The 24,092-nt window shown below is 42.0% G+C and overlaps 1 protein-coding gene across 2 annotated transcripts in view; it reads right to left on the bottom strand.

The window, feature by feature from the left end:
• Positions 1 to 14,838, bottom strand: part of rtn1b (reticulon 1b) — a 54,515-nt gene extending 39,677 nt beyond the window's left edge. Inside the window, exon 1 of one of the 2 annotated variants that reach the window (XM_062550560.1) lies at positions 14,413 to 14,838. In XM_062550560.1, the coding sequence (XP_062406544.1) occupies positions 14,413 to 14,635 (223 nt within the window). In that variant the 5' untranslated portion in view covers positions 14,636 to 14,838. Of the gene's footprint in view, positions 1 to 14,231; positions 14,332 to 14,412 lie in introns of those variants that run through there. The other variant, XM_062550561.1, reaches the window with a different exon arrangement.
• Between the last annotated feature and the right edge of the window lie 9,254 nt (positions 14,839 to 24,092).

Raw genomic sequence — 24,092 nt, 5'->3', positions numbered from 1 at the left:
GAGGCATTGACTTTTCCCTTTCAACAGCCAAGTCATCCATTTAATCCATTGAGTGACATACAAGTCATGGATTAACACATCCAGTTACTCACCTAAATAATGACTCCTGCACTATAGCACTGGAAAAGTAGGAAGTAATTTCTTACTTTTTGTATTGGCTGTAATTATGATGTGAACAACTAGAAAAAGTATTTAAAATAAAGTGTTTCACTGTGACTATTTGTGTGGCGCACAAACTTTGTATATCAAATAACTCAAGCCACTCCACTCACAATTACATGTACAGTATATGGTATAAGACCTTGTATAAGACCTTGTATAAGACCTTGTGTTGAGGTTACTGAGAGCAGGGGTGTGGGGAAGACAGGGTTTAACCCAATGAAATTATTTTCATCCAAGGAGGTTGATCTACTTAGCTTCCGTAACTCACTTGTTTGACTAAGGTAAATAACAATTCACAGCAGCATCATACTTTCTGGTTAAATATTCAGCCTAAATTAAATTAGAATATTTTGAATAATTTGCATTGGGCCTCGTCTTAAAAGTGCACATGGCCTATGAGCCTATCTGACAAGCCGGCAGGCAGATGACCATAAGGGATCATCTTAGGCTGAGGTGTTTTGTTTGTGGGAACCCAGGGTAAGAATTTTGATCCAGGGGACCCCCCTTACGCTACAACGACAGTAACAGCGGCCTTGTGTAGACATCTCAATCCTGAGAGGTTTAAAGGTTTTGTGCTGGCCTAGGGGGGTACATAACTTTTGGGGCCGCTAGCCTTTGCAGGAAACCATCTGTGAACTGACAGTAAGCCATTTACTTCAACCCAGATTATCCTTCTTAACACGCTCCAACTTTAACTCCGAGGCGACAGATTCCTACCCAGTCTCTGAGTGGTTACCTCGATACAGGGGCTCCGCAACGGCCATCAGCATGGACAGTAGCGAGGAATGCGGTTAATACACAAATGCAAAGAGGCACACAAAAGAGACAGTGATGGACCTCCATTCATTAAGTGCACACATCTATACACAATGCAGCCTTGAAGTAGTGCAGAGGAAAAAGGGTAAGCAGTTATGTGGAGCCTACAGTCTACTATATACATTAAGGTCCATAAGTACTTGGACAGTGATACAATTGATTTTTTTAGAATTATGTCTCTGTACACCACAAGAAATCGTCTGAAATGAAGCAATCAAGATGTGCTGGCTTCAAGCTGTAATTCAAGGGGTTGTACAAAAAAAAAATACAGCAATTTTATATCACCCTGTTGTTGAGGCTAAAAGTAATGGGACAAACAAACATAACTATAATTATGATATTTAGTTATGACTATAACTCTGCAACCTACAGTACATGTATACCCATAGATAACACCAGATGCAGAGTTTCGTGTTTCGTCCCAAGAGATGCTTTCCCAGGCCTTTTACTACTGCTTGCATTAGTGGCTGCTTGTTTCTGGGTCTTTCAGCCTTGTGGCAGTTTTGTTTTTGGTAATAAGTGAAAAGCTTGCTCAGTTGGGTTGAGGAGGTCAGGTGACCCACTTTGCCATTCAAGAATATTCATGTTCTTTGCTCTGACAAACCCATTTGCAAAGCACCGTAATATCAATGTTGCAGCATTTGGTTAAATCTAAACAGAGAGTGTATTCTATACACATCAGAGTACATCCTGCTTTCTCTATCAGCAGTTAGCCCACATCAACAAAAAACAGTGACAGTGTTCGATTGGCATTCATATATGCCCATATCATAACTAACTCCACCATGTTTAGTAGACAATGTGACATGCTTCCTTTGTGTGATTCACTTTTCATTTTGTTCTGCATACTTTTCCCTTCCCATCATTCTGATGCCTTCCCTCTCAGCCAATGCTACCTATCTGATAGTTTTTTTTTGGCTAAGCTTTACTGGTAGGTATCTACATTTATAAGCGTGACATGACACTGTCATGAACGTGTCATAAACATTACAAACAAGTCATAAACGTTTAGGACATAATGCTTCAGTCATTAAGTGTCATTCATTTTTTTTGTCATGACAAGTTAGGGTCCATGTGTCATGACAGTGTCATGTCACTCTTATGCAGATACTTTCATGTAAAGTATCAAGTAAACCATTTTTCCCCCATTCAGCCTAATTATGACCTCCTTCACTTTCATCAGCACTTCTTTGGACTGCATATGGACCATTTCAATGACCAGCTACCAAATCCAAATGCAAACCCTTGAAATGAACTCCAGACCTTTTACATTCTTAATTTGACAGGGAATAATGAAGAAAAGAGCCACAGTTGGATGTGAAACTGTCCGTCAGTCAAAATACTTTTGAGCTTCAAAAATGGGGTGTTTAAAAATGTCTGCAATTCCTAAATAGTCGATGCAATATCTGACACACAGACACACACATTCACTCACACACACACACACACACACACACACACACACACACACACACACGTCACACACACACACACACACATCTATGTAACATAACAGAAAGTATAGACTACAAATGCTTACACACAGCCCACAAACACAGTTACACACAAACACAGTCACACACATACAGTTTGTTAAGAGGTTTAGTCGTGACTGAGTTAGGAGAAGCTGGCACAGGGACTCAGGCTGGGGCCGGGCATTGTGTAAGAGACGGGGTTTAGCAGTGTTAATCACTCAAGTCTAAGAGAATTAGGGGGGCATTAAGACGATCCATGAGTGAAGTTAATACCTAAGAAGCAGAAAGAAAACATGGGTGTTTTCTTTCAAGTCAGATAGCCTAAGTACTTGATGGACAACATTTCAAATTGAAAGAACACTGCAGCAGTTTGAGAAATTAGCTTATTTGCCATCTACCCCAGAGTTAGATAAGAGGCATACATATCCTTCTCTTTTCTTCGCGTGCAATTATGCAAGCTAGGCTGACACTGTCAGTGACTGACTAACACATTCAGTGTTATTCCACTCACAGAGAGAGAGGAGAAGGGTATGTATCCCCATATCTGACTCTGGGTTAGACCGCAAATAAGCTAACCGCCCAAAAAGTGTGTGTGATCATGTAAAGAAGAAGATGAGTGATGAGTGACTGACAAAAAAGAATTCAGTGTTGGACAACCATTATTCTAATAGAGAGGTTGATGATATTTAACATTACTTCATAATATCTAATACAATTATTTAACAATATTCAACAATTTACTGTAAAACTGAGGACTTAAATGATCATCCTACCGAACCTAGAGTATGTTGCACCAGTGTTCTGTTGTTGGACTAGCGCTGACACTTTTGTTTTGTTTCCTCCAGTAACACAGACAATAAAAAACAGGCATCTCTGACCGAGACCGGAGGTTAAGGATGTAGACTGGAAGACAGAGGCTGATAACATGTCAAACACACACACACACACACACACACACACACACACAAACACCATGCCATCTGTGTAAGTGCGGAAGAGAGAAAAGGCTGATATGGGCGCCGTCTTGCCCGATCCACTTTCTACCATGGCGGAGTGGGGGGGGGGGGGGGGGGGGGGGGTGGGGGGTGGGTGGTAGAGGGGTGGGAGGCACATCCTGCTAAACACTCAGCTGAATGGCTGAGTGAGGCTGAGGGTCCCTGGAGGACTGACCAAAACACGCCACGGCACTGCACAGCACAACACAGCACAGTACAGTGCAGCATCGAATTCACTTCAACACGGCGTTGGCATATGTTGTGGTCCATCAGTGAAAGGTAGAGAGGCTCGGAAGTGTTTCGGGGAGGGAGGAGATGGGGAAAGAGTGGTCATTGATCGGGGAGGAGGAGGAGGAGGAGGAGGGGAGGGGGGGTGGAGGGAGTGTAGCTCCTCTTTCTTTCCGAGTACATGAGCACACAGAGTAGTGGCATCCCAAAGGTAGCTTTCGCCAGCCATGAGGAGAACAAAAGCGTTTTAAAACTGCCATTGTTTTCCTCTCCCACTAACCACCATTACTTTCCTTTTCACATAGCGTGACAAGATAAGCTGTCGCACAAAGGCCCAAAGATTTTGAATGCCGTGGAGTGGGACTGGGTTTACTTTCACTGCTGGAGGGGGGAAGCTGAAATGCTGACATGTCAAGGCTGTGTTAAATTGGATTGTTTGAGAAGTGGTGGACTATCGTGTGGAATATGAGAGGGGGAGGTAATGAGAAAGAGAGAGAGAGAGAGAGAGAGAGAGAGAGAGAGAGAGAGAGAGAGAGAGAGAGAGAGAGAGAGAGAGAGAGAGAGAGAGAGAGAGAGGGGGGGGCAGACAGACACAAACAGACAAAGATAGAAAGGAAGTGAGGGAGAGTGAATGGAAGTGTCTGAGTGAGTGGGAGTGTGTGTGTGTCTAAGAGAGAGAGAGAGAGAGAGAGAGAGAGAGAGAGAGAGAGAAAGAGAGAGAGTCCTGTGAAAAGGACTGAGGCAGAGAAGGAGCTTCCTTCCTCTGTGTTATTTTTGGATGCTGGATGATTCCCTCACAGGAAAATTCACTCCGAGAGACGCCAATGCCTTCGCTTTCACCCTCAGAGAAAGTGTGATTGCTTTTCAAAGAGAGGAACAGACAAGAGAGTGAATGAGAGAGAGAGAGAGAGTAGACAGAGAGAGAGAGAGAGAGAGAGAGAGAGAGAGAGAGTGGGAGAGACCCACAATGCTGGAGTCGGCACTTTAGAAGTGAAACACGGTCTTCCCTTTCAGAGGCTGCTGCCTGGCAGCTTCTGTTAGGGGGCTCGCATGGCGCGGGACATGAGAATATGCGCTGGCGGACTCTCTCGGGCGCCGTCAAACCCATTCAAGTGGAGTGGCTGCTTGATCGTCTATCCTCCGCTAGGCCCCACTGCTGGGTCGCCACTACGCCCACATCTGCGTGACGAGGGTGGTGGTGGTGTATGGGAAGTGGAGAAGGGTGACCACCACGCCACTGACTGACTATGACAAGAGGGGATGGAGAATGGGCATCCACAGCAGCCAAGAGGGAGAGGGAGAGAGAGGGGAGGTGGGGATTGGGCTAAGCCAGAAATATAGACACACACACACACACACAAGATATCAATTTGGGAGGAAAGGCCTTAAGCTTGTTTGTGTGTGTGTGTGTGTGTGTGTGTGTTGGGGGGGGGGGGGGGGGTAGTAGCTGTTTATGATTAGGACATACAGATGTTGTCAGAGGGTCAGGGAGAGGCTGGTGGCTACTTCCAAGAGATCTGGATTCCAGCTTTAGCTCTCAAGACATCAAGACGAAGCAGTAGCAACAGCAGGGGGGGGGCAAGGCCAACTGTAATTCCTTCCAGTTTCACAAATGTAAACACAAACACATACACACATAAACACACAAAATGACAAACATACACAGAAACATTCCTTCTGTGTATTCCATCATTCTGTGACGTCACAACTAGGCTAATGTGCTAACCTGCCGATGACCTTGCCTACATAAACAAAGAAACGAAGCATATTTTTTGGTCTATGGCCTAAAATAGCAGTGACCCATCCCCCACAGGCAGATAGATAGGAAAGTGTTACAAATAGGAGTTGTAGTCTGTTAATCCACTCAATTCCACTAGAGATTTGCAGTTCAAGAGGGGAAATATCCATAAGACCCAGTGCTGACTTTCTCTCCATGCAGGCTACAATGTTTTTGCATCCTCTCCTGCCTGATCCTGTACCAACCACAGACACACAGACTTAATTTCTGAAGGTAAGGCATCTGGCAGTGGACATAGAATCGTGCTAATCTGTCCAACAGTAAAAAAAATAAAAATGAATAAACAGGGCTGTTTACCGATTGTAGAATGACAATGATTGAATGAGATGCAGTACAACTGATTGGAGAATCTAAGCTTTGACTCCACTCACAGCAATGCTAAAATGTATCAAGACTCTGCTGTTCTCTAGAGAGGACGCTAAAAACAAGGTGACAAGATCGAGAAAGTAAAGGTTGCATTTTGAGGTGCCGAGATGCTTGTTTTTCTTCCCCCAGTGAGCCTGACGCAGGCATTTTGAGCAAGTCTCTCTCTCTATCTCTCTCTGTCTCTATCCCTCTTTCTCTGTCTCTTCTTTCTTTCACTCTCTCTCTCTCTGTCCCTGTGGAGAGCTGTTGTTTGCAAGGCAAACATAACGAACCGCCAAACAGCTAGCAAGGATGGCTGCTAGCGCTCCCCTCGTGTTGTGCTTGCTCACTCAGCCAAACGGCGAGAGCCGAGCGCTGGGCTAATTACGGGTGTCCGCTAATGTGTCTGCTCAGTGGTGCTCCTCGTCGGCTCGCTAATTTTAATTTGGGGCTCGGAGAGAGAGTGGTGTGATCCCCGGCTTGCTAGCTTGTGTGCTAGCCAACAAAACGGGCAGAAAACTCGCTCCACCCCGTTTCTGTGCAGCTCTCAATCCACTGACCTCGAATTTGTTCCCCCTCTCTCTGTCTCCCCTTCTCTCTCCCTTTCTCTCTCCCTCTCTCTTTCTGTCTCCCCCTCTCTCTCGCTCTATGTCGATGTAGGTGTTATCCAGTAGCTTAACAAGAATGTAGCGTTTATGTTCTGTGAAATGATCAATGGGCAAAGCATTGGCAAAACTGACCCCTTTGGCAAGGCCCCAGAGAGGCTGTCCAAGAGACAGCAATATAATGAATAGGGTTGTTGTACAGAATCAAGTAGATAGAAAACTGAAAGATAAGAAACAACACAGTCTGCCAAATCCTATTAGTTCTAGGGGTGGCACGGTTCACAAAATCCACGGTTCGGTTCGTATCACGGTTTAGGGTCACGGTTTTCGGTTCGGTACGGTTCTTGTTGTTATTTTTTCTTTTACTCTTTAACACTCCAGAAACATATTTCAGCATATAGCTTAATCATCCACAATTAGGCTAGAGTATTTAGAGAATAGTTATCATGTAATAATGCACAAACTGAATTTGACTTCACATAAAGCACATTATTGTCTCAGGAAACTTTAAGCTTCAGTTGAGATTTTGATAAAGCAAGAGGGAAGACATTGATGATTTCAACAATCTTTTAATTTATTTGGCAGGGATGGTGCACCAGCACAAAATGTAGGTCGTCCACCCATATTTTTCATTGCATCGCCTTTTCATCGCTCTCCTTTCATATAGTGTGAATGATTTTTTAACAAGATGTAAAGCTTGTCTTTATTTGAAACACACACACATTATGTAATTATTTATACATTCTATATACTGACATGTCTGATATTCATAACAGCAAACTTTATGCAGATTATATAGCCTACTATTCATTATAACTCCACCTCTTAAATTCAGCTGTCTGGCTGAAGCCTCACAATATTGTAAACAAAGTAGCAGGCTAAGCTCATCATAACCTACTGGTTGGACTGTTCAGTTTCCCCGTTTCAAGGTAAGCTAATACTTTTTCTCCTTGGGACAGGCCCTTTTAAGCTTTGGAGTTGAAAACATTGGTATTGAGATGGTCAGTCAACTTGAATGCAATAGCCTTCTAATGATGCTAACCGTTTTTAACAGTAATTTAGCTAATCGTCTTCTGTGCGTCATTGCGTGTTGTGTTCATGTAATACAGTATACATACATACTTTTACAGTTCTAATTCTATTACTTTGGATGCCTGTTTTACGTTGCACTTTTGACACTGTAAGGCCACCGTAGGTGCGCGCTAATTGTGTGAGGTTTTGGAGAAAATAAACAAGTGCGTTGCTGCATCCATGAAGTGAAGACTAGTCGTTATTTTAGCAACATAACATTGCGTTCACGATTGTGAATGTTCTATTTGGATTACTGTGCATGTCGAGGGCGGGTGTCCATTGAACGCGCAAGGAGAATGAGTCTACTTCTACTGTTTGGTGAAGTTGCACACATAGTCTACAGTTGCGGAAGAACATGCTTCCACCCGAGCAGGGTCAGGTGCATCAGTTTGACCACGCTAGGGATGATCTCTTGCACTTGCCATTTCTAAAACCTTGCGCGCAGCACTCAAAACGCCATACTCCTACTCTCGCACGTAAGGGAAACACGTCGTCACATATGGGAATCAATTGCGCATGCCATAACTAGCCTGAACCGTAGGACCGTACGACGAACACACACTCCGAACCGTGACATGCGAACCGCACGGTTCGGAGCATTTTTCAAAAACCGTGCCACCCCTAATTAGTTCCTATTACAATATCAAGTTACTAAACATTCACAGACATGGAAGGCAAAACTTGCTCTGTGTCAGATTTCAAGTCATCAGCAAAATAGCCAAATTCACCCAGCTATGCCGAGTCAGTCAATGGGCAAACTCACAAGGTAAGGGTTGATGATACCATCCACGTGTGCATACATTCTCACTATTATAACATGCACAGAGCAGGAAAGTCCAGTAGTTCTCCCACGAATGTGTAATGTGTCATGAGCTCATAACGTAGGCTGAACTTGTCTGCATACCGATGCAAAGTAGCCTAAGCACAAGAGTCAATAGCCTATGTCCCAAGAGTAGGATGTATAGCCCTATGGGATGCCGTCACAAAGTACACATTCATTCCTAGTATGGCCTCCTCAATCCGTGGCTATGAATACAAATCAGCAGAGGGGGGGGGGGGGGGGGAAGAAAAAACAACAACAAAAAAAACATGCTGAAATACAAAGGGACTTCCTCTCCATGCATACGTCAGGTATAGCGTCTTTGGAACCCCGTGCTTTATGTCTTATGAGGAAGGGGGGGTGTCACTGACTGTGACTGAGGTTGTTTTGAAAATCACAGTGACTCAGGGGCGCCTGCTGAGGTAACCTGGGCATTGTCTCAGAGATAGCCTAGCACTGAAAAGAAGGAAACAGCGCTAACGCTAAAACAATGCCTGCCTTGGTGGGGCTATTTTTGCAAGGCACAGCCCAGCCAGCATTGTTTATAAGAGCTGAATATTAATTGGATGGGCTTCAGTAGCTTGCGTCTCTCCAGAGGATTCTCGGGGGGGGGGGTGAGGCTCTGTAAACAGCGCTTCTAAACTCACCGTGTGAATCAAGAGGAGTTTCTGATTCTCCTTCTGACACAAGTCAAAACTCCACTTCGAGGGCTTTGCGGATGCCTAATGAAGATTGTCTTCATTAGAGTAAACAATTTACAAGGAAGATGAATGATTTACGCAGTGATGCATGAACAGTGGACACAAGCTCCGCTGTTTTAAACTGGTTTAAAGTGACATACAAAAAAAAAAAAAATTCCACAACATCAACAAAGTCACGGTCACTGCGAAAAGACCCAATTGTAAATTTACTGACTAGGGCATCATGTAAGAGTCCTCCCCCTCAACCCTGTCTCTCATCCACCCCCTCTCTCCAGCTCTGTCCAACATAGGCAGAGAGGTGCCCCTTTAGAGCTGGGTTAAGCTTTGTTCCTCTAATAAGGGATTTGTTTACCGCCTCAGTTGCTTTTTGTACTTTGGGGTGGTTAGGCCTGTGGCCTCTTAAAGTGCCACTGAGACAATGATGCTCACTGTTAATGGCACTATACATAAATAAGTACATCTAAAATTGAACTGAGCAAGCTAATCAATAAACAACCTTTGATCCTCCTAAACCAAGAGACTAAGCAGATGTGGTGAAACTGAGCTAAGGGAACTCTACTGCCATTAATTCTGTCTTTTAGCTCCCCCCTTGACAGGCCCGACAAGGCATTTCTTACTCCAAGTGCTAAATTATTCATCCGGAGAGCACACCATCCGCCCTTCACGCACAACAACCTACCCACACACCTTTCACTGAGGAGTGGAAGTGGCCCTGCATCAGTCAGTCAGTCAATACCAACTGACTTCCTGCTAACGCTCACTAAGCTAAGCTGAGCCAGATGGGCTGTTTTGGGGAATCATGGAAACAGTCCTCTACGCATCCGTCCAAGTCAATCAGGCTAATAAAGGCAAACTACATTGGCTCTGGCTGTGATCTCGCTGCTGCCGCTGTCCCTCGGCGTGGCTCAGTGGGGAGAGATAGGGAGGGAGCGATGGGGTTGACGTGCTGCTAGCAACCTAGCACTTGTCAGTCAGCGTGATCCCATTGACAGAGTGGCAAAGCTGGCATATTGGGGGATCAACTTCACAGCTGTCTGTCACCCATTCTAACCTCTGACAGAGATTTCTCAAGTCTCACGCTGCGTTGTCAGGTGAAGTAGAGAGAGAGAGAGAGGTACACAAGGGAGTTAAGCACAGCACATCTTATCATGTGTAGTCTGTGATTCTACTCCAAAACACTTTTTGTCCAGTTCACTAAATTGCGCCACCTCTTTGCTTGCGTTCCAAAAAAAGGATTGATGAATTTAATCAATATTAATATTCATTCATTTATGGTGTTTGATGACAGTCCAGGTTCTGAAAACTGGGAGTAAACACAGTGGTTAATACCAAAGCCAAAGGCCTATTCAATAGTTCTAGTCCATCAACACATCACAGGGAGCACAGAAGGGTGTGGTGTAATCTGGCAACGGAGTTGAAATGTCAGCCGTTATCAACTGTACACCTCTACATTTTCTACCATCTTGGGACAGGGGGTGTTAAGGCGCATCCTAACTGCCAGCGAGTCTTAGCAGTGATGGCTGCTTAGAGAGTCATCATCACTTGAACTTGTGTGGTTATGCCCCCCCCCTCCCCTTCCCCTAAAATAGATGCCTGTTTGCTACCCCCTGCGCGCGCCAAGATAAAGAAATCACCCTGGTGGAGAGAGACAAGATGGAAAACGTCCCTTTCAAAACGCACTCTCATGAATATTTGATCACTAATGTGCTTCGACTCAAACCCATACTCCATGACTCTCCCACGTGGGAAAGAACAAGACCCTGACTGAACAGATCCATCCTTAACAGGTCTCACACATTACACTCTAAAACAATATTCGATAATGAGGAAAACAAATCACTTTTGTAACCAGATAGAGGAGAATGCAAATGGCATGTATATTTCATGATCTGATGATGATGTGCGTGGCCTGTGTTGACATTCAGTTATGCTGAGCGAACAGTTGCAGTTGCTCTCTGAAAGACCACTCCAGTGAACCTTGAAAACAAAGTGTTGTGTCAGTAGAATGGCGCAGCAAAGTGGCAGATTGTGTGTCTGAAGCGGCAATGGAGGACACGAGACACCGACAGGGTATACTCTTAACAGACAGCCCAACTGAAATATGAGAACCTGCAACACAATAGTCTGTTCTGATTTCAGACGTTCGTTCACACACTCAGGTCCATTTTCAAACTGATCTCTATGGGTCTAATCAAACTGCTAATGACCAGAGAGGGCAATGACGTGATTAGTTCAATTGAATCTGGACTATTTTTTAAATTCAATTAGGAAATTGATGTCAGCCGAAGAGCCAATGGAACTCAAGGGTTGATTGGACACCCAGATTAAGCGCAAAGCCTCTGTCAGTAGAGCTCTTGTTGCAACTTGTTGTGTTATCACATGGCTCAATATGAGACCACAAACCCAAACAATCAAATCTACCTACAGTATGCCAAACGATTTCATTTGGTTTTGACCCGAACCAGGACCTAGAAAAGAGCAGTTCTTTGTCTTTGTGGCAATCTGTGACTTCAGCATGGTGGGTCCCTTTGAGGGTCATGTTATAACAAAGGTACAGAGGCTAGCTATCATCCTAGAGGTAGAGTCATCTGAACTTTGTAACTGAACTTGGATCAGTGTCAAGCCACTGTTGAACCTTTTTCAGCTATTGACTGTATTCTGTATTGGTAAGATGTCACTTTTCATAGTCTGCATGCTATTTGTTCATTTTGCTGATGACCTTGAAGTCACTAACATCCATCTGAAGAGGCAGATGCACAGCCTGCATTTTTAAGCATGATGGTGATACACAGGGCACAGCAAGAAATCTAAATTTGAAAACCTAAACATGACCAACAATTGATTTGACCTGACCTTGGTTTCTTATTTCAGTCATGTGAAGGATTCTGCCTGGAAATACTAGGTTGAAAGACATTGATTCTACTGCCACTGGGATGGCCATAAAGCAACATAGCCTTCATCTCATTTCAAGAAGAACAGAATATTTCAAATAACCTCACCTAATCAACATAGCAACTTGGCAATAGGTTACATTTAGCCTGCTTATTGAGTTAACAAATATCACCTCAGACACTGATGCATGATGATTTTTTCACATAATTGTCATCTGAAGAAATTACATTCATTACTGTAATGAACTGCCTATGTGTAGCTCAGCCTAGCTACAACAATAATGGGCTGTCTATACTTTATTTGATTTGACATCAGTTAACATTTTTCTCCTGTTAGCTGTGCAGAAATGACAATCATTTGTAGTCAAATAACAGTTTGAACTGCTATGTGCAAAAACTTGCCAACAAGGTTTTTGGTCATTTGAGTTTTGCCACAGACTAATGCCAGACATCATGTTCTCCTTAAATTGTCTGTACCACAGAACAGACAAGAGATTTGACTGAAAATAAACACTGCTCTAGAGACGCACAAGGCAAGAGAGACAGGCAGACAGGCAGACAGAACACGCGCACACACACACACACACACGCACAGAGAGAGAGAGAGAAAGAGAAAGAGAGAGAGAGAGACTGAGAAACAGACAAAGGTCTGTGTTTAGCCTACATCGTCAAGGAGCAGCAATGTTGTGGTTGGATGTCACTGTTCCACTAGTGACTATCATGACTTGGTAACTAGATGAAATGACAGCTTGACGCCTAGGGCAAAACCATACTCCATATTCACTCTCAGACAGGGAAACATAAATATCTGTAGACTAAGCAAATGCACTGTGGGCTCTGATGACAGAACAGAACTGTACTGATGCCTTTGTGTAGCCCATGGCTGGAATGTAATCAAGCAAAAGGGCCACCTATATACCCATCATGATTCAGACTTTGCTGACAGTCGCCACTGTGGTTAACATTCTACTGAGGATGACTGTGCTGTCCTACCGTATGACATGGTTACCACTACAGTATTACAGTGAATGTGAACCAGAGATATGTTGCCTTCTTTTGCACATTAAGAAAAAAATCCCAGACAATTGTATTTTCAATTTGGGGACAAATCCCTTCTCCCCTGTTACTTCCCACTCTCACAGTGACACCTGGGTTATTCACATGTTACATCCTGTCACTGAGATTAGTGCATAGGGGACATACACGTCTCAGTATGACTGTTTTCCATCACCACAATTGAGAAAATCTGATAAACAGATAAAAGAAAATGGCCGAAAGGTGAAGAGACACATTTTCCTTATTTTCCCCCTACAAATCAAACAGCACAAATATAAAGAAGGCTAATACAGCTGTAATATCAGCATTCACCATTGTCTCCATATTGACAACTATGGTTAGCCTACGCTAAAAATAATAATGCAAGTCATAACTATAGGGAAAAAAGCTTTAGCGTCAGAGCATGTAACCTTTACTACCTACAATCGTCTGAACTTTGGCTACTGTCATGGTGTTGCTTATGCCCTGACTTCCTTTCGCATGAGTTCCTTGACCTCATGCGTAACGAAGAATCGGTGGGAAATAGAAACACTCCACCCTAAATATGGTGTTAACTTATTTAAATCGTTTGACTCCCACTTGCAGCTGAACACACCCGGTCAACTATGTTTTGAACTACAAAATAATGTCTGGTAAACTACAGCTTGCGCGCAGCGTCTAGGAGAGGATATTGTCTCCATTAGTATCCCTATAAGGCATGCCCTTATCAAGAATTCTATCAGCCTAAAAGGGGAACATAATTTAGTCCCCTGACCCATTGAAGCGCTCAAGACACCCCAATACCCCACCCCCTATCCTCCAGGATACAGAATGTGCCAAACGAGACTGTTACATAAATGCATTCTTTAGGCTGAGCTAACCGGACAAACTCAGTAGTCACACCGTATGCACGTTTATATATTTACTTAAACACGACAAGACGCAATATCCGCGAAGAAAGGAGCAATTGTGACAACAGACTGTATCTATTAATATACAACTCTGTATTCAAACATCCAGATAAGTAGCAGATACACCCCAAAGCCGGTGGCTTGGTAAAATCTCTTGTCATTTCACAGTAGCAAAGGCTATGTCTGACGTTCTGTGCAAATGGCCCCCGGATTCCACTTATGACGTTCCATCTATGGAACGTTTATTTATTTCACCCACCCATCTAGGATGTTTGTTTCAACATGGAAAAAAATAGCTACAAAACACCTGCATGTAAATTCCACGGTTAGTAAAATATGGTGTTAGCTCGGAAGAAGCTAGCTACCATGTCAACTTACCCAGGTTGTCCATGCACCTTACTTTAACGAAGTCTGATCGACCAGGCCACTTTGTTTGGGTAGCTAACAATTTCAAGCTAACAGGCGAGGCAGGATGCTATTCTCATAGGACAACTCATCAGAGTCGACATTAGGCTTTGCTTGCTTTAGGATGCATTGGGCCTTAGATTGCCCGGATTACCTGTAGATGCAGTTTCCATGACAACAGGGAGCGGTTGCCGGTTGCTCTCGGGATGGTGCGAGAACTGTTTCTGCTCACTTGTCTCGTCCTCCCAGTCCTTCATTCGCTGCACATCCAAGTCGTCGAACTGGGCCGCGTTGCTCCCAAAGCGATCAATCTTCTCGAAATCGTCCCCGAACCACCCCGCCTCCGAACTTGGCTCCTCACTCGGCTTCACTGACATGCTTGTCGAATGCTCGACAGTGCGCGACGCACCCCAAACTAAATCTAATCAAAGGAAGAGAATCGCAGTGAAATTATTGAAGAAACACTGACCACAATTCAAAGCTATTGTCACACTGTCACAAGTGTTATCGGCAGCGTTGGCTGAGCTCTCCAGCAGAGCCTCACGCATGTGGAAATGGCTTGTTTAGTTCAGTTTTTCGATGCTGACGTCACCGTGTCTGTGGCTTGTGGTGGGCAAGGATTTAGGATGGATAGAAACCACTCTGTTAACTGTTTGTAGTGAGGCTGTCCATTCATTCTGCTAAGGATTTGTGGTGCTGAGTTACAGAACTCATCCTATGATAATTACAAAGAGTTAACTACAGTTTTTGCATATAGCCTACAACCATAGATTAGGCTAACAATACCAACATGAAAAAGCGTCTTTTCAATATTTAGGCTATATTAGGCCTACATGATACCTAGCCTAAATATATAGACGCACACTGGCCAATTAGGCTACTCATACTTGCAGCAACACATTGATATTTTAAAAACAAAAATGTATAACAAAATACGAAAATACTAAAGAAAATAGCCAAGGCCTACTATTTGTGAAAAAAGGGATGTTTACCACACTAAACGATTTTGGAATGTCATAGATTATGTAGCCTAGTTTGCACATTTGCTCATGGCCCCATTTCTATCGCTTTTAAATAAAAACTAATACGATTATTATGAGGGTTACAGCAGCCTATGCACTCTGAGAGGATAGACGTACCGGTAAGAAGATAACTGGCGCCACCCCGTGGTTAATTAAAGTAGCCTAGAAACATATTTTATTTTCTCCAGTGCTGGGATTAACCATGCAAAATGGCTGCCAGTTCAGATGGGTTGCCTCATACAGTTCAAGGTAGTGGTGAAACTTTTCATTTCACGTAGGCGAGTCTAAAAATGCATTTTCTTCACACCCTGGTAAGATTGGGCAGGGTGTGGGGTGTTAGATTATGATTGAACGAGCAAGGGGAGCAAAATAGACACATACAATGTCAAAGCAATTTGGCCAGGCGTAGAAGTTGATGGATGAGCTCTGTGGGACTCCAACATCTTGCAGCGGAAATGTGACACACTAGACATATTTGGTATCCGGTTGACCATCTGAGAAAGAGCTGAAAAGTAGTTCTCTCTCCTCTGGCTAGAGCAGGCCAATCATTCCATCACAGTTATCTATTTCTAAATGAGTGAGGAAAGCAATCTGAAGTTATGCATTACATCCCCAGTGTGGAGGCTGTTGCTATATCAGATGATTCAGGGATGCCACTCTTCCAAACAACCGGGCTCACTGATCATTCATGTAGGCCTATAGAACCCAAAAATGAAAAAGCCTGGATGGGGGGTTATCATATTGTTATTTTTGCAGAACCCAATAATGCAATTAATTATTTCCCACAATTGCAATGCCTAACTGGGGTCAAAGCCGAATAACTCCATGGTGTTTTAAATCTAGTATGGGGGCCAAGCAGAAATGCTCCTATACTCTTATTCCTTGTTCTTACCTTTTCTTCCTCTTATGCACATAGCTGTCAACATTGAGCATTGAAAGTAAGGGAAATTTCCCGGGTGTCTCATCCGAAATATGGGAAAATGTCAACATTCATCTTTCTGTTAGGCTACCATCCCTCTGCAAGAATTCAGACTACAAAACTGTTGCACTAAGTAAACAAGGTGTGATCTAACGTGACTTTGCTTACAGATTGGTGTCAGATGCTCTAACAACAACCACACATCATCTTAAGGGTATAGCACTCTGGTCACCTTCAAGCAAGCAACAATGCTTTGAGAACATCCGTTTTGCTGTACGGGCAAGGGGGTAGTAACAGGACAACAGTACAGAGACTGAAAGGTCCGATATAGGGCCAATGTTGTGAGAGCATTAGAATACAGGATATTTTACCGGAAAATATTAAAACAGGAAAACAGCAGGAAAATATGTGAGAAACCTGTAAAGAAACAGGAGGGTTGACAGGTATGATTATGCATCTCTAGAACCGTATGGTAAAAGACACTGACATTTGGTATAGAGGAGAGCTTCATCATCTAGTGTCATGTCTAGGCCTTAATAAGTGATCTAGCACCACAATATTGGATTTTTTCAAAGTTTAGGTCTCAACATGTTTTCATTTGAAATAACCAGATAGGTGCAGAGTATTGGCAATAAAAAATTCTACAACTTTTATACCAACCTGTATCTACTACATCTCTCAACACCCCACCCTGTCAATACACAATAATAAACATCCTTGTTGCATCGCATTATGGGTTCTAGCTGCCCGAGAGGCCTCAAGCTCCATCCTACCTGTAGAATGTGTTCCATGAGAGGCATACAACTTAACCCCAGTACCTTTGGTATCTTTAAAGTGTGCTATATCTGAAGCTGGATATTTTACCTCTTCTCTACACAGTGCAACGTTCTGCTTAATCTCCGTTACAGGTTTACGCTAAATAAGAGGCCTTATGTGCCATAGTTGAGAGGTACTGTATGAAACATAACAATATCTATATCTTTGAGGTATAAGAGCCTCAAAACCTTGTTACACATTAAAACCTTCTTGTTGCATCTCTGATAAATCATGTTTGCCATACCTGCTATCTGAAGCTTCGCAACTAACTCTGTACACTATTAAAAGAAAATCTTAATTTGATCTCCTTTATAAGTCTTAGTGAGTCCTCTGGATTTCAAACCTCACTCTGCTTGTATAAATTGTTTCATATGTCTGAGAGGCATGAAACCTTGCAATGTTAAAATATTGCATGTCATATCTCATCTCTTCACTTATCTCTCCCACTTCCTGCACCTCTTCCTCTTCTTCCACCTAGCTCAAAAGAGAAGCTCCTTTGACCACTCATATACATGTTTATGTGTGTTCTGGAATTGCATATCTCTGGTTAATATTCTGTGTGCATTTCGGACATGAAACTGTTCATTTAAGCTAGGTGCTAAAGTTCTGCTGTCAGAGAGATATGAATCATTTTAGTATTTTTGACATATCTGTTATTTACAAGGCTGAACTTCTCTGTACAGTCAAAAATCCCATTCTATACATTCTACAGTAGCTGAGAGGCTTTGCTCCTCACTTATCTTTAGAAATTGTACTAGGCTATCTGCTGTCTGAGACACATGAATCCTAATTCTGATTTTATGTTTGACATGCCCTTTTAATTACAGGGCTGGAAATACCTTTTCCCTACACAGTGAAAAAAGGACACAAGGATACAATACAAGGATACAAGGATGTTTATTTTTATTTTTATTTTATTTATTTTTATTTTATTTGGGGGATAAGAGTAAGAGCTGCAGGGGATGAACATGTATGTGTGTGTGGGAGGGGGGGAGCACCAAGGGACACCCAGGAGCAACAGGGGCAAGGAAAAACTCCCGTGTCCAGGAAGAAACCTTGGGCAGATCCACAGCTCAAGGGGCCAACCCAACTGGGTCTTGCTAGAAGGAGCCTGTAAGTGTGTGTGATGGGCAGGGGAATCCTAAGGACAGGCATGTGTGTGTGTTTGGGGGGGGGGGGGCAGTGTGCTGTGTGTGTGTGTGGGGGGGGGGGGCAGTGGCATAGGCTACTGATTATTCAGAGGGTGGTGGGCAATGTTTTGTATGTATGTGGCTTAATAAGATGGTAAAGGGCAGTGTGTATGGGGGGGGGGGGCAGTGTGCTGTGTATGTGGGGCAGTGTCTTGAGATGATTATACAGTGAGTTGGTGGGCTGTATGTTGTCTGTAAGGAGTATGACATAGTTTTGGGTGACAATTGTTTATTTAATATTATTAATATAACATATAATGTATTTTAAACAATATTGATGTTTTATTTATGTCATGTAGGGTTAATGGTAAATGTTAATAGAATTTTTGATTTTCCTATATTATCAAAGTAACGGGGCAATTTTAAAGGGGACATATTATACCTCTTTTCAAACGTGGTTAGACTTAGCCCTTTTCACGGTGATGTCAGACGAAGAGTTGCTGGGTATCCTCCGGCATGTCCAGCCGCCAAATACTACAGAAGAAGAAGAAGTATTCATGTGTTTCATCAGGTCCCTTTCCACAGGTGTATACAATCAAGCACCATGCAGTCTGCATTGATAATCAAGGTGCTTGATTGTATACACCTGTGGAAAGGGACCTGATGAAACCCATGAATACTTCTTCTGTAGTATTTGGCGGCTGGACATGCCGGAGGATACCCAGCAACGCTTCGTCTGACATCACGTGAAAAGGGCTAATTGGTCTCTCCCAAATTGAGCCATTTCTGGGCTGGCCACACCTCCGGCTGCGTGTATTGATTACGCTGCTCGTTTCACAGGTGAAAATGAGTACAAACAAAGCCGGCATCCAACCACATATGGTAGACCCTGGTGCTAGGGTTGGTCTATACAAGTTCCCTTAGTATTACATCAGAATAAGGGAGCAATCCAAATGGCTCACAGCAGCATACTATTCTTGACACCAAAGTCTTTCTACTGATCTACAGAAAACGGATGGATGGGTTTTTTTCACGCTTGGAGTGTTTATAAGAACAGTAGAGGCCTAAATATGAACACAAAGGCCCGCAAAAAGTGAGTTTTGCATAATATGTCCCCTTTAATGCACACAGTATTTAAATAGGCTAGTTGTTAAAATAAAAATAATGAGTGTCATGAAATTTTTTTTCATAATATTAAGGAATAATTATTGAGCTATGAGCCTGCAAACGTCAATGACAGGCAATTCCTCCATTTATGTAGCCTAGATTAGAATGACCCACGTGTCATTTAGGCTACATGCAGGGCTGGGAATTTTATTTTCCTACACAGTGAAATATCTTTACATGTCTTTAGAACTTACATCTGCTGCCTGAGAGACATGAATCCTAATTCTATTTTTGACTATAGCCTACAGTAGGCTACCTGTTATTTACAAGGCTGGAAATCATACTTTTTCTCTACACCACGGTGACAATCTTCAGTGAGTCACAATGAGACTTTACTGTAGGCTATCTGTAAGTTCTAGCTAGCTATTTATAGAACTTGAACTCTGTCTGCTGACTGAGAAACATGAATCCTAACCCTGATATGAGTAGCCTATGTTTCACATACCTGTTATGAATGAATGGAAATTGTCAATTTTCTGTAGGCCTACAGTAGGCCTATAGCCTTTAAACATCTTTAGGCTACTGTGGATAGCCTACATTTAGATTTGCTCCTCAGTATCCAATCCTTGAAGCCTAGGCCTACTCTATCTGAGAGACATAATTTATCCTAACTCTGCTTTTAGTAGGCCTATTTATGACATACTATTATTTAAGAGGCTGGAAATTACACTTCTTCTCTGCACAGTTAAACATCATTTCTACACATTAGTAGCCTATTTCATGTATTTAATAATTACATTAATATCATTGGTCTACAATTTGCCTTGATCTGCGAGCTAGGCTTGATTGCTTTTGTCTCCATCCAGCTAACGAGGGGAGATAAAATCCTGACATTGAGGGAATCACTCTGTGATTATATCTGCCTATGGCCCTTTCCGAAACGGAGTCCTACTCACTTCGACTCGGTTAGCGAATGAATTAATTAACTAACGTACGACCTACATTTGTGTAACGTTTACTTAGTTTAAAATTGAGTTTTGAATGTGAAAATACATGGGTGATTCCACGAACTCGGTGCCTTTTCGACTGTTAATTTTTTAAAAATAAAGTTTGTTCCAAACTATTTTTTTTCAATACCATTCATTTCATTCATTTAAGACATCTTCATAGTACTTCATAAAAATGATGTGGGGGCATCTCAAGCTATACCATTTACCATTTTATGACTGTTTATTTAATTATTTCATGTTTTCATATGCAACAGTTTGTAGGCTAGTATGTTGGTCCCTCTTCTCATTGAGATTATGTCATATTTAGAATTTTTTAGAATTATATGTTTTAGATCATAATTGGCAGGACTGAGGTAAGGATTTCATGCTGATCTGCTCATTGTTGGCTAACTAACTATTAGCAATAGTAACAGGACTGAGGGTAACAGGACTGAGGATTTCATGTAAATCTGCTCATTGCTAGCTAACAGGTCAAGGTTAGAAATGCACATGGCTTGTCATCTGAAAGGTTATTACCTCTAGATATTGGTAATATCAGGATTAATAAATAATTGTTTATATTTATACTTTATATAATGGTAACAGGACTGATGTTGTAGGCCTATGTTGCCCCGCTCTACCTCTGCTGATAAAACACGAAAAATGGGACATTTAAGAAGAGATAAACATTTCCTTTAAACTGTGGAATCCACATCCCTGAAATTATGTCACTTCCTTGAAATTATGTCACTTCTGGTTTGTACTATTTTTTTTAAAGGGGGGTTTTGGTGGTAGTAACAGGACTGATATAAAATAAGGGACAATGACTTGACAATGATAAATAACTTATATTTCTAAACATATATATATTTATGTCAAAACTATTACTTAACAATGAGATTACACTTGAAACAATATAAAACTGTGAAAATAGTATCTTTGTGCCCACATCTTATAGCTTAAATGAGAAGTTATGTTGAAAAATAACAACCATAGCGTGGGTGATTTTAATTATTTTAAATAGTAATTTATTGGATTTTACTTGATTGTATATTGATGATGGGATCTGCAGTAACATTAAGAGTTTTTGAATTACACATTGAGTCATTATTAAAGCAAATGTATAATTTCTCTGCAACGTCATTCTGCTTGCGCACGCAGTCAAGGGGCAGAAAGAACGACGTGTGTGGTTTCGTGTAGTAGGCTACTAGTTGCAGGTAAAAGCTTGCCAAGGAGTTGTTGTGTCGTAAATTGCACCAACAGAACTAATAATGGATGGCAGATGTTTAACATCCCTAGGAGGAAGCATGCTTTTGACAAAAACAGGCGAAAGTTATGGCTTAAGCCATTAAAAGGGCAGGGGTCCAGATGGTCCGAAGGAAATGAAAGCGTCTGCAGTGCACATTTCATCACTGGTAAGTGTTTTGTTTTAGAGCTGTCTTAATTCTCAATCTATGTGTTTAAGTTAGCACTGCATGCTTGTCCTTGTCCATGTCCACGTTAATTCATTAACTATCATTAAACGAAGCAAGTTGCTTTGGTTCAGTAAATCCTAAATCTGGTAGCAGTTAGCGTTAGCTAACTAATATGACCTTGAGTGCTAATGTTGTCATGGCGGTTGGATCACTTAAATTACTTCGGAGAACGTTTGTATGGTTTCTCTGTAGCTAATGTGGGAGAAGAAACGTTCTCAACCATGCTGCATGATCATGATACAGCGTGCATGGCCATTTTGACCACGTTAGGCATACATGTTCTTGTGTGTTTGGGAATTATTTAGTACATTTCTCTGCTCAATATTCTGTGAAACTGGTCGTTTAAGCTAGGTAGTGCTGACCAGTAAGTTAGACAAAGTTAGCAGCCTGCATTTGTTTGAGAAAAGCATTCTATTAAATCCTGTCATTGAGGAAACCACACTAAATCACTCGGGTGTAATAGTATGTTCTAGCTAGCTGAAAAGCTTTGCTCCCAGGACTGTCTTTAGAAATTGTACTATATCTACAGTCTGAGAAACATTAATCCTAATTCTGGTTGTAGTATTTTGCAAAGGCATTATTTTCCAATACTGGTAAGTTTATCATATACACATGATACATTCTAGCTAGCTGAGAGATTAGCTCCTCACACGTTCTTTAGAACTTGTACGCTATCTGCTGTGAGACATGACTCTTTGAAGTATTTTTTTTAACGTAGGCTGTCTGTTATTTACAAGGATGAAAATCAAACTTCTCAGTACAGTAAAACATCCCTACTACATACTACTCACAGTATGTTTGACATGCCCTATAAATTACGGGACTCAAAATCATACTTATTCTCTACACAATGAAACATCTATACTACATCTACCGTATGTTCGCTCCTTTATCTGTCTGGGAGACATGACCTCTCTGCTTTTAGTATATTTAATGTGTGTGTTCAAGGCTGAAAATAATATGTATTTTCTGCACAGCAAAACATCCTTACTACACATAACATCTAGCTAGCTGATGTTACTCACCCTCACCCTATCTTTAGAACTTGTACTATATCTGTCTGATGCACATGAATCCTAACTCTGATTTTAGTATGTTTGACATGCCCTTTAAATTACAGGGTGCAAACTTGTGTTCTGTACTAGTGACGCAAATTATCGATTAATTCATTAATCATTAGTTGATTGACCTTATCGATTAATCAGTGATTAATAAACGGTTTCTTTCTCACGGATTCAATAGTGTCTTTAACTAAAAAGCAAAATATTGCCAATAAACAGAATAAAAATGCATGTTATTTTGCTCAATCAGGACAAGGTTTCCGACGGTTTCCGAGCAGTTGCAGACTCGAAACTTGCATGCTGCTCGAAACACAACACATGGATGCTTGCTTCTATTGGTAAGTTTAATATGCGTTTGCTTCATTTAGTCTGCCTGCAAATGTAGGTTTAACAAGCTGCAAGTTCACACTGGGTGTATTAGTGTTGTCAAGTTATATTATGTAGTATATCCATGCTGAGGGCAGAATTGTCAACATTTCGAAAAAAATCTAAGTTGAAGCATACTCTAGTTAGCGTACTTAGAATACACAAAGCTATATTGTAACAAAATGAACGTAAGTTGAAAACAGGACAGATTTCCAGTTTAAGGAATAAGGTGGATATGTGTGGGGTGAGGCTAGCCCTAGGCTACACTACTTTTTGGCCCTGGGCAAATGTGCAATTTCTATGTAGGTGGTTAAGAGTAACAATGTACAAAAGATGTGTACGTTATTGAATGAGGTGGACCTATCTGGTCCAACATGCCAGGGACGATTTTTTTTGTCCCAGTCCGCCCCTGTTCAGCATCACTTACTTTGGCTGTGAGCTACACTGGTCTCTTAAAAAGATCTAGCCTGGGGGTGCTGTGGCGCAGCAGGCTACAGTGTCCATACCATTTACCGTCCGAGTGCCTACGGGGACTGAGGTTCGAATCCGGCCTGCGGTCATATCCCGATCCCACCCCATCTCTCTCTCCCACTTGTTTCCTGTCTATCTCTTCACTGTCCTATACTAGTAAAGGCAAAAATGCCAATAATATATACTTTACAAAAAAAAAAATCTAGCCTGCTAGTGTAATACACTTTGATGGATACATTTCTTAAAAATATCGCTAAATAGGTGTGTGGAAACGGTGCACTGCAATGTCATCCCAAGTGGAATCTAAATTGCTGTCGCTCGCGGCTTGCAGAATAAGTTTTCAGAGTTGACTCTTCCTCAGTTCTAGCACAGGGTTGTGCACAAATATCCTTCCCTTGGTCACCATGCAATCAGAGTACCTTTACCTTTTAGTACCACTTCTTTATGTGAAGCTGGCTTCTCTTCTCTCATGCAGCTA

This window comes from Sardina pilchardus, chromosome 12, assembly GCF_963854185.1.
Source record: "Sardina pilchardus chromosome 12, fSarPil1.1, whole genome shotgun sequence".
Lineage (NCBI taxonomy): Eukaryota > Metazoa > Chordata > Actinopteri > Clupeiformes > Clupeidae > Sardina > Sardina pilchardus.
Note: the sequence above shows the minus strand (reverse complement) of the source record. Positions and strands in the feature narration are given on the sequence as shown.